Here is a 10,718-nt window from a genome sequence, read left to right as displayed (position 1 = left end):
AAAGGAAGGGCACTTTGAGCTTGGGAGTGAGGAAGCTAATGGTAACGTGACTGGGGCCAGAGGGAGAGGAGAAGAGGGAAGGGATGGGAAGGGCATGGGCTTGCTCTGGCGGGGCGGGGGGAAGGTGGGGGGGGGCAGGTTAGCTGACTCTTCTTTCTGAGAGCTCCCCCGCCGGGCCCATTGTGGCTGAATGCTCACAGTCCCTCTGCTTCTGCCTGGACCCTCTCTCAGGTTCCCTAGCACTCAAAGCCCCAAGCTCTCTGCACAGCAAAACACAAGATTCATAGCCCAGGCTTGAGAATTACACAAAAGAAGTCTGATAAAATACACATTTATTAGAAAATTTTCAGCAGCATCATTTCCATTTGCTTTTCTAATCAAAATACATTTCAAAGTAATTACAATGAGCCCTCAAAATTTGAGCAACAAATATTTTGAGAGCTCAGGAATAATATAATCAGTAGTACATGTTTCATTCATTCGTCCATCCGTCCATTCATTCATTCATTGTTTTTAAAATGTGCAATATTAGCACAGAGAACCAGGAATGCTACTTATGACAATGGGATATTCCTGCCATTGTTCTGGTTGTAGAGACTAGACCAGGGGTGGGCAAACTTTTTGACTCGAGGGCCACAATGGGTTCTTAAACTGGACCGGAGGGCCGGAACAAAAGCATGGATGGAGTGTTTGTGTGAACTAATATAAATTCAAAGTAAACATCATTACATAAAAGGGTACAGTCTTTTTTTTTTTAGTTTTATTCATTTCAAACGGGCCGTAGTTTGCCCACGGCTGGACTAGACCCATTACTCAAGGGCAGAGCTGGACTCTACAGTGCATTCTGATAGAAATGTATGATTTAGCCAAAGAACCTTACAAAAAGGCTCGATAAGAACAGTTTCCCTTTCTATTCATGTTCAACTTAGGAAATAAATAGTCATTATAATGATATTTTCACACACAGAAACAAAAACCCAGTTGAGGCCTTGCTTAGCTGGTAGCTGTTTCGCACCTTACTTTATGAAGTCACAGATTTGGTTTTAATAATTCAACTACTGAGCTCGTGTCTAGGGCAGGTGACCACCTGAGAAGCCAGGCCAGGACATGAGTCACCCTGTGGTCCGTCAAGGGAAACAAGTCATTCGATTAGACACAGACTCTCTGCAAACTAACTTGTGCTTAACGACATGGGATTTTTTCATAGACACGACAAATAAAAATGTCGCCTTGGTGACTAGTGAGATAACGTGAAACAGCGTTCTGGTTAGACAATGCAAATACGCGGGAGGGAGAAATGAAAGCGCTTTTTCCACCTTCTTGCATTAGCTGAGGTGCAACACACAGTGCCCTCTGCCAATGTGCTTATTAATCAGGTTACCGGTGATACTGAACATTAGGTGCTGATGTGTAAACATGGACCTCATGGTGGGGCCCGGATTCCCTTCCTGGGCAATTCTACAGGGAGTACGAGTGGAGCCTCTTCTTAGACTCGGCTAAGGACCGCAAGTCCATCCCTCTCCTCATTGGGTCATTTTCTGGGGTGACCGCCGACCAATTCAGCAGGTAGTTTCCTTAGCAAATTTAATGTTGTGATCACCTTTCCCAAATTTACAAATGTACAATATATTTATAGCATTACCTTTAGATAGAGCTTCAGTGCAAAGATATACATATAGTACATTGTGATAATTATTTTTAAAAATAGGAGATGGCATTAAGTAAAAAAAAAAATAAGACACACAAGGCATAGTTTCCACAGACATTTCCAACTACAGGTGAACAGGGAAAAAATATATTTTTTAATAAAGTACTGAATGTTAACATTTTTTATCTGTTTGTAAAAAACATATGTGCAAAAGTGTGTTCCTAATTATTCCCTAAATAACTGTAGCACAGCTACATCTCGGAGTCCTCTCTAACAAGGGTTGCTGTGTCTTTAAAAGTGTCTTCTGTGGCGGTATAGGCAGGCGCTGGGGCTCCTTTCGCAGGCACTTTCGCAGGGGGCGAAGGGGATGGAGGTGGAGTCCCAGCAGCACTTTCCTTTTTCTCGTTCTCCATCTGAGACCACAAGGAAACACGAATTAGCCACTTACTCCCCCAACCTGACCAGAAACAGCTTTGTGTAAAGAAGATGGATCTTTGCCAGTTTGCTCAGAATATTCTGATTGTATGTCCAAGTCAGCCAAGCAAGTGATTATTGCTAAGAAGGAACACCTGTGCTAAGAAAAATTGTTAAAAAATTACCTCTGCGTAGATTGGATTTTCAAAGTTGGTAGTTTGTTTCAGTTTTCGTTTGAAGATATTCCACTTTGTTGCCTAAATGAAAAAGAGGAATCAGAAAACCTTCAGTAATTTTTTTATGGGTTTCCTCCACCCTCCCCACCTCCACCCCTGTCTAGGTTTTAACATTTCTTCTCACTGAAGCAAAAGGCAATTTGGGAGCTAGGACCATGTGACCTGGCTCATGTGGTGAACGGTTCAATTCCTCTTCCAATGGTCCCTGAACAGTAACTGAAACTCTTTGGGCTCTTTTCATTGAATAATTTTAAAACATTTCCGTGGTTTGAACTTTATAGTTCATAGGATGTGTATCTATAATATCTAGAAGCTTTGATAGAGATAGGGAAGAGGTTTCTTCTGGGGCTGCTGAAATTTTAAAGAAAAAGTCATATTGTAACTCATTTCATAAAATATCTTGATCCCTGGTCAACTCAAGCATATCCCTTCTTCCCTCGTCATTTCCTTCTGTAATTATAGTAATAACAGGGATAACAAACACAACTAACATTTACTGAGAGCTTGCTACGTGTCAGGGACTTTCTGTTGAATCTTCCCAATAATTCTGTGAGCCAGGTGCTCTTTATTATCTTTATTTTACAGATGACAACATGGAGTCACAGCAAGATTATATAACTGAATTGTAGGTAGAAGAGTAGGCAAAGACTACAGGACTCAGAGCCCATAAACAAAAGAATCCCAAGAGAAATCATCCTAGGCTATGATGGGCGGGCCCTGTCTTGCTGAAAAGTTGCTGGTGGCGGCAAAGCTGGCACAGGTCTGGCTGCCCGATGAAAGTGGACAGGGAAGGGCAGACAGGGAACAGACAGTCTCTCAGGTAGCTAAGGTATCTCATTTTATGGGGTGCCTCTTGCTCTGTGAAAATAGGAGACCAATATGCAGAGCGGGGAGCGCCTGACTATAGGAGAAGTAGAAGAGACCATTCCCTTCAACCCACATTAAGTGTGGACCTATGCTACACATGGCCACCACCAAGGGGAAGATGAAGGCATTCGTGTCAGAGCCCACCCTCTGGAAACTTACACTTAAATGGGAAAGGCCCAAACTCTTAAAAGTCATTGCTTTAGTATGGAATGGCTGCCTAGAATTAAGCAACTACTAACCAAAGAAATGGTGGTGATTTTCATTTTTTAAAATATATATTTTATTATTGACTTTTTTACAGAGAGGAAGGAGAGAGATAGAGTGTTAGAAACATCAATGAGAGAGAAACCTCCTGCACCCCCTCCCACCCCCCACCCCTGCCCCCACCCCCACTGGGGATGTGCCCACAACCAAGGTACATGCCCTTGACCGGAATCGAACCTGGGAACTTTCAGTCCACAGGCCAATGCTCTATCCACTGAGCCAAACCAGTTAGGGCATGATTTTCATTTTTATATCCTTGGGAAATCCAATGCAGGTCAACACGACTTTTAGAAAATGACAGAGCTTAGGTATAGTTCATGTTCTTTGAGTCACTTGAGCAGATTTACTGATGAAAGATAAATTTATGAGCCTCTTTGGTACATTAATGTCAACCTAGGGCAGTGATGGCGAACCTATGACACGCGTGTCAGAGGTGACACGCGAACTCATTTTTTGGTTGATTTTTCTTTGTTAAATGGCATTTAAATATATAAAATAAATATCAAAAATATAAGTCTTTGTTTTACTATGGTTGCAAATATCAAAAAATTTCTATATGTAACACGGCACCAGAGTTAAGTTAGGGTTTTTCAAAATGCTGACATGCCGAGCTCAAAAGGTTCGCCATCACTGACCTAGGGTGATCCTCTAGGTCACCTTCTACTTTTATTTTGACCTGAACAAGAAGAACAAAAGTTTGAGGTACTGAGAAATAAGGATTATATAAAGTGATAAAATTTCTAACTACCCTTAGACTTGTGTTCGTTTGTATTACTTCACAGAAGAGGACATAGAACTTTAGAACTGAGACATTCAGATCCTATTGTTTTCAGCCTGGCATCACAGTGCATTGTGGGACACTTGATGATACTTAGTGGACAGGAGCCAGGAATTCTAAAATGCCCGAAAATGCATAGAATAGTTTCATACCACAAAGAATCATCCCAACCAATTTGCCAATGGTGCCCTCAAGGGGAGACATTAGGGACTCTAGTGCTCAGAGGTAAAAGAGTTTGCTCAGAATCAAACAGCTAGATCTCAGATACCTTCTTATGTGTCCAAGAAAACTAGTGATACAAAGTTTTACATAAAGCCCTGGCTAGTTTGACTCAGTGAATACAACATCAGCCTGTGGACTGAAGGGTCCCAGGTTCGAGTCCAGTCAAGGATACATGCCAGGGATATGGGCTCTATCCCCAGTAGGGGGTGTGCAGGAGGCAACCGATCAATGATTCTCTCTCATCATTGATGTTTCTATCTCTTTATCCCTCTCCCTTCCTCTCTGAAATCAATAAAAACATTTTTTTAAAGTTTTACATAAATTTATTTATTGAATTTCTCTCTGTAGACCAAATCTAAAAATTTCAAGGGACTATAGGAATGATAGGGAAGCTCTATATAATGGTTAGTTTTTTCTTTTAATCTCCAGTATTAAACACTGTGTCTGGCACAATGAGGGCAATAATGGTTGGACAGTGGACAGATAGATGAAGAGGGTATAAATTAGTGCCATCTAGTGGTGAACATAGGTGACAGTAGTAGAACTAAGAACAACATACATTATTAAGGGAATATGTACACTTAGAAAAACTACATTACGCAGGAAAGGAAAGGGTCTTTTCTATGTATGTATCCTTGACGCAGGGAGCTCTTTATTAATATTCAGTCATTCTCTCAAATTAAATGCCTCTGGTCTGAAGATGCTGGACCCAGAAGTCTGTTGCCCTTCTCTTCTGTGTGATCTCCCATGTCACAAAGAACATCATTCCCATCTCAGTGTTAGAATGTAGATTTATTTGGTGGGGAAATGTTAACATAATTTCTCAAAAATTATCTTTATTAACTGCCTACACATCTTGGGCTCTATGAGCCTATTGGGGTCTCCCTAGTTTGCTTAGGATAAAAAAACCCCAGCAATTCCAAAGTCCTCTCCAAATCCCATGTCATTTCAGAGATTAGCCCATTACCTGAGTTCCTTCAGCACTTGGGGGAGTTGGCTTTGTGTCTGGAGCTATCTCAGAAGGGTTTATGGGACATTCATAGTTCTTGTTCTCCACATTTTCCGATGCAGTCACCTGCGTAAACATTAGAGGCCGTTATCCAGTTTTGAAACAATTTTTGCTGTAAAGTTTCTTATCGAGTCCTTGGTTCGGTTTTGCCCACAGACAAGGTCAGGCACCAATTTTATTATAGGAGGCTAACCTTGGAAGCCAGGAATAAATTCCCCTCCCATTTCCCCAGAGTCAGGAGCACCAGCCACTAAGTCATCTATCTCATGCCTTAATCCTGGGAGGCAAATACATCCACCACTGGTCACACTCTCGCTCAGTAACAGCAATTTCTGTTATTATCTCCATGCCCCCTTCTTCCCACTGTGGACCATAGTTTGGGATAAAAGATACTCTGGTTGTACATTGGCAGCCAAAATCAGCATAAATTATTACCAAACTCATTAGTAAACTAAGAATCTTATCTTTGGATATTTAGAATAAAATTAATAATTTCAGCAGACTGCTTAACAGGGGTTACATTTTTATATTTTTTAAATTTTTTATTACAGTTTACATTCATTATTATTCTGTATTAATTTCAGATGTATGGCATAGTGGTTGAAAAAAATCATGTACTTTATAGAGTGGTCCTCCCAATGTTTCAAGTACCCACCTGGCACTACACATAGTTATTATGGTACTATTGACGATATTCCCTATGCTGTAATTTACATCTCTGTGACTATTCTGTAACTACCAGGGGTTGCATCTTTTAAATGAGGTATAATGGAATTACTAGTAATATTCCTCCACACATTCCCTCTTAAGCCCAAACTACCATGGATATATGTATAATCAATAAATTACAGGATAGAAATTCCCTCCTTTTCCTATATTTTTGCATTCACCCCCTTCATTTCTTCTTGAACTTGGGTATGTGTTTGTAAACATGGCCTCATTTTATTTCAAGTGAAAATGTCAAATTAAATATCATATTGATCTTACCATGCAACCAAAGCTTTGCTACCTGGCTGCCAAAGGATTAGGTGAAATGCTTTCAAGATTCAAACATTTCTGATCTTAAGGAAGCTATTCATAAAATAAACATTCCTATCTTGTGTTAAAATGTACCATTATCTTGTGATTACAAAAGAAGTTTAGGTGTTAACACTAAAACTGTATTTCACTGAGGCCACAGTGGTTTTGACAAAGGAAGCACAGGCTAACCTCGGACACGCACTGGAAGTGGTGTTGGGGCTCCTTCTTAATGAAAAGTTTTTCCCTTCATGCATACACTGCCTCATCTCCCTGCTCCTCTGCAAGATAAGTGAGCAGTGGGGCTTCATCAAAGAAATGTCAGTATCTGCCTCTTTGGAGATGTTTTTACTTTTCAGAAAAGTATGAGAAAGGCAAGCATCGGGAGATCACCTCAAATCACACATTTGTGATACCAGTAAGAACCCAGAGAGTACAGCCCAAATCTCTGCATGATGACCTGTCGATCATTCACTCATTTACTTCTCTAATATTTATAGGGAGCCCCGTGAGTCAGGCACTGTGTTTGCCAAGCCTCTGAATGGATTCAGAGTGCATCCTCTTGCTTTGACCACTCAGAATAAACAGGGTCTCGCCAGGCCGGTGTGGCTCAGTTGGTTGGGCGTTGTCCCATGCACCAAGAGGTTGCTGGTTCGATTCTGGGTCAGGGCACATGCCTGGGTTTTGAGCTCAATCCCCAGTGTACAGGAGGCAGCCAATGGATGTTTCTCTCATCAATGTTTCTATCTCTCTCTCCCTCTCCCTTCCTCTCTCTAAAAATCAATAAAAACATTTTTTTTCCCAAAATGAAAAGGTTCTTGGTCAGCACCCCCAGAATGGTTGCCAAAAATCAACAACTGTACGACAGAACAGGATTCTGGTTCTATTCAGGTCTCATGTCCTTGGGTCAGTCTTGTGACTACAGATAGTGAAGCTGAGGACTGGACCACATGCTTCCTTCCATTTGGGGAGCATTCATTCCTCAAAAGAACAAGGTCCAGCAGTCGTAGCACCTGAAAGAAAGGCCCGTGTGACGGCTCACCTGGGCTTGCGGAGCCTCTTTGACAGCACTGTCCCGGGTTGCATACATTGGGTTTTCAAAGACTATGGGCTGCTTCCCCATCTCCATGGTAAAGTGGTCACTCTGGTAAAAGAAGAAAGGTTATGCCATACTGACCTGATTCACACATACAGGAAGGTGTTCTCCTCATGCCGAGAGGCATGCTAGGTGCTATGTCAAATTTTCCCCCAAATGGCAAAAATACGTAAATAAATAACCCCCAGCAGAGATATAAGACCTATACCCAGCAAACCACTATGTAAAGCAGTGATTTTCAACCTGTCTCATCTCATGGCACACATAAACGAATTACTAAAATTCTGCAGCACACCGAAAAAGAGATATTTTTGCTGAACTGACAAAAAAATAGATATAATTTTGATTCGTTCACATCAAATGGCTATTGTTGTGTTGGCTGCTGTCATTTTTTATTTTATTTTACCAACTAAAGGAAAAGAGGTCAGTGCCCCTGACTAAATTATTAAGCATGGCATGTTTTAAAAATTCTTGCGGCACACGGGATGAAAATTGCTGATGTAAAGTAACATAATGGACTAACCAGTCAGCTCAAGAAAATGGAAACACTCTTCCTATGTCTAGGCATCTTAATACTTGGGGGTTGGGTTTGAACAACAGAGAAAAGGGTGGGTAGTGGAAAAAGAGCAAAGTAGAGAAGAGGGAGGGGGAAAGAAGGGATAATTGTGTGCTTTTAGGCAGGGGCAAAAATGAAAGCTTGGGGGAAAGGCAGAATGCTGAAACTGCTTTCCCTATACAGTGGGGCCTTGACTTACGAGTGTCCCGGCTAACGAGTTTTTTGAGATACCAGCTGTCTCTCGGCCGATTTTTTGCATTGAGTTGATAGAGTAATTTGAGTTAACCAGCTCCTTAACGAGCTCAGTCTCGGGAGGAATTAAACTCCTAAGTCAAGGCCCCACTGTACTGATTAACCTGTACTAGCCCACTCATGAAACATCTATTTGGTCCTCACAGGAGGCATTTTGCAGGTGGAGGCAGGTATTATTGTACGCATTGTGCAGAGCGGTCGAGCTCCATGCCTATTAATACATATTTAGAAGGAAGCAGAGTTATTATTGCAACCAACTGCTGACTCTAAAATCACTGTTTATTCCATCACTAATCATTGGTGGGAAAATAAACAACACCAGGGAACATGTAGTTCCTTATTCCTTCCTTTAAAAATACAAAGATCATCAAATAAGAAGAGAATATCATGCTCTCTTTCCCCTCCTCTCCCAAAAATCTGTTTAAGATTCTAATTAAACTTAATTGAGACTGCTTAGGATTCCAATTCAACAGAGTGGCACAGAGCAAAAAAAGTTTCAACTTTACCATTTTTCGGCACATTTCTGTCTGCAACAAACCTGATGTTTCCTAGTTTGTATGTATAGTGAAGAGTTTCTTCTGAGAGGCATACAATTTTGTTTTTGTTTTCTAGCTTAATTTTATTCTTTATTTTTTAAAAAGTGCTTCTTTTGTAAAACAGTAAAAATGAGAACCTCCACATAGTCATTTTGAAACCACACTCACCATCACCATTGCTCTGTCAATAGCAGACTCAGGGCCAAAACCAGACACTCCAATATCCATGTTAACATCGGCCCCTGATCTGAAGGTCACCCCATTCCCAGTTTCAGAGGATTTGACCAGACTGCTTAAGCTGAAAAAAGAAGCCATCGAAACAGTGTTATTGTTTTTTTTAACAGCCTTTTGCAAGAGTACCCTTTCCTCCATATTGCTAAGTCTTACTAAAAGGAAGACAGTTCAGGGTTCCCACTCTAGTGCATCCTCTGGGCCCCCTGGAAGTGGCAAAGCTTGAGATCTAACAGAGGGCCAGCCTCGCCCGTCACACAGCCGACTGCTCTCCGCCTAACCTGAATGCCCACCAGCAGGCACAACCACGTGGACTAGAAAATGTGATTTGCCTTCAGGTTTCTTTGAAGCACTTGATTAGGAAGTTGTGATTTGAAGTGACTGCTTTAAGTTCCCTCCCTTTGGTTTCTGCAGAACAGGTGAGCTATGTATTGTGCTTTTTTTAACTTTAAAAAAAAAAATACACAACCAAGTTCGTTGTTTTCGCGTGGTCCCAATCACACAGGCTTCTAAAATAAATGCTCCACATAATGGAACTGACCTTGGCAGCTTGGGCAGAGAGGGCAGAAGGGAGCCAGTCTTCCTGTAGTGGAAAAATCCTAACGCTGCCAGAGCTCCAATGATGATGATCAGGATGACTGTCAACAGCACGGCCATTGCTGCCATCGAGGAGGGGAGAAGAAGCGAACACATTAACATGGGAAGGAGAAGAGCCAGTCTTAGCTGTAGAAGCTGGGGACTAGCACCATCCATTCTTCAAAGACTGGGTCACACAGAATATAAATAGCACTCAATTTAGGCACTGGGAAGTATTTCCAGATAGCTCATATTCTTCAAACTTACTTGTTCCTGGAGAAATGCCTTTTGAAAGCCCTATTTCACAGTAATTTCCCATGTAGCCACTGGGACACCTGAAAGGAAAAGAAGAATTGTTCACAAGATGTTGTGTTCTTAGGCATCTACTGCAATTTTATAAGCACATCTTGAGGTAGAGAGAAGTTTGACTGAGTAAATTATATGTTGAACAATATATCTCGCATGACTTCCATTTATTCTGCCAAGAGTGGAAGAGCAGAATGAACAATAATCTGACTTTGGAAATTCACTTTCAATGAAATAGCTGTGGCATCTATAAGGTCAATCTCATCAAATAAACCTATTGGTGTCTTCTCTAATCCATCAGCCTTTTCCTTAAGGAGTAAAAATGGAAACCATTTTGTGTCCTTTCCTTTGATGTGATTTCATTACTTTTAAATACCTCCATTTATCTTGTTCTGTGTTAGAGCTTTCTCAACAATTCTCTCCTTCCCGAGTCTTGAGCTCAGTCTCTGCCCCTCATGTATGCCTGGTCTTAAAGCAGCTCTGCTGAGCAGCCCCTCTCCCATAATCCAGTTGTAATTGACAAGACCAGATGAGTAGGAAAATGTGGTAGTTGTCATTTCTCTAACTCCTTTCTCCCCACAAGGGTGGCCCACAATGCTGTGGTACCTCCTGGGAGCTTGTTAGAAATGTGGGATCCCTGTGAATAAAATGGATGGGGCATTGGATCCAGACTCCAGGTGGTCCTTAGGTGCCGTACAGTTTGAGAAGCA

The 10,718-nt window shown here is 41.4% G+C and overlaps 1 protein-coding gene and 1 long non-coding RNA gene across 2 annotated transcripts in view; both read right to left on the bottom strand.

Annotated features, from left to right (window-relative positions):
- Positions 1-315: 315 nt before the first annotated feature.
- On the bottom strand, positions 316-1,325 carry LOC132238563 (uncharacterized). The gene is made up of 2 exons (XR_009453825.1): positions 802-1,325; positions 316-597 (listed from the first exon to the last, which is right to left on the bottom strand). It is a non-coding gene; the product is annotated as an uncharacterized LOC132238563 (long non-coding RNA).
- A 454-nt stretch (positions 1,326-1,779) lies between these two features.
- The window catches only part of LRP2 (LDL receptor related protein 2), a 200,401-nt gene continuing 191,462 nt past the window's right edge, over positions 1,780-10,718 (bottom strand). The window contains exons 73-79 of the mRNA XM_059704195.1: positions 9,970-10,037; positions 9,668-9,785; positions 9,064-9,193; positions 7,498-7,599; positions 5,397-5,504; positions 2,248-2,319; positions 1,780-2,061 (exon numbers count right to left, since the gene is read on the bottom strand). Coding sequence (XP_059560178.1) covers positions 1,900-2,061; positions 2,248-2,319; positions 5,397-5,504; positions 7,498-7,599; positions 9,064-9,193; positions 9,668-9,785; positions 9,970-10,037 — 760 coding nt within the window. The 3' untranslated portion in view covers positions 1,780-1,899. The remainder of the gene's footprint in view (positions 2,062-2,247; positions 2,320-5,396; positions 5,505-7,497; positions 7,600-9,063; positions 9,194-9,667; positions 9,786-9,969; positions 10,038-10,718) is intronic.

The sequence above is a fragment of the Myotis daubentonii genome, chromosome 7, assembly GCF_963259705.1.
Source record: "Myotis daubentonii chromosome 7, mMyoDau2.1, whole genome shotgun sequence".
Lineage (NCBI taxonomy): Eukaryota > Metazoa > Chordata > Mammalia > Chiroptera > Vespertilionidae > Myotis > Myotis daubentonii.
This window is presented reverse-complemented; position numbering and strand designations above follow the sequence as displayed.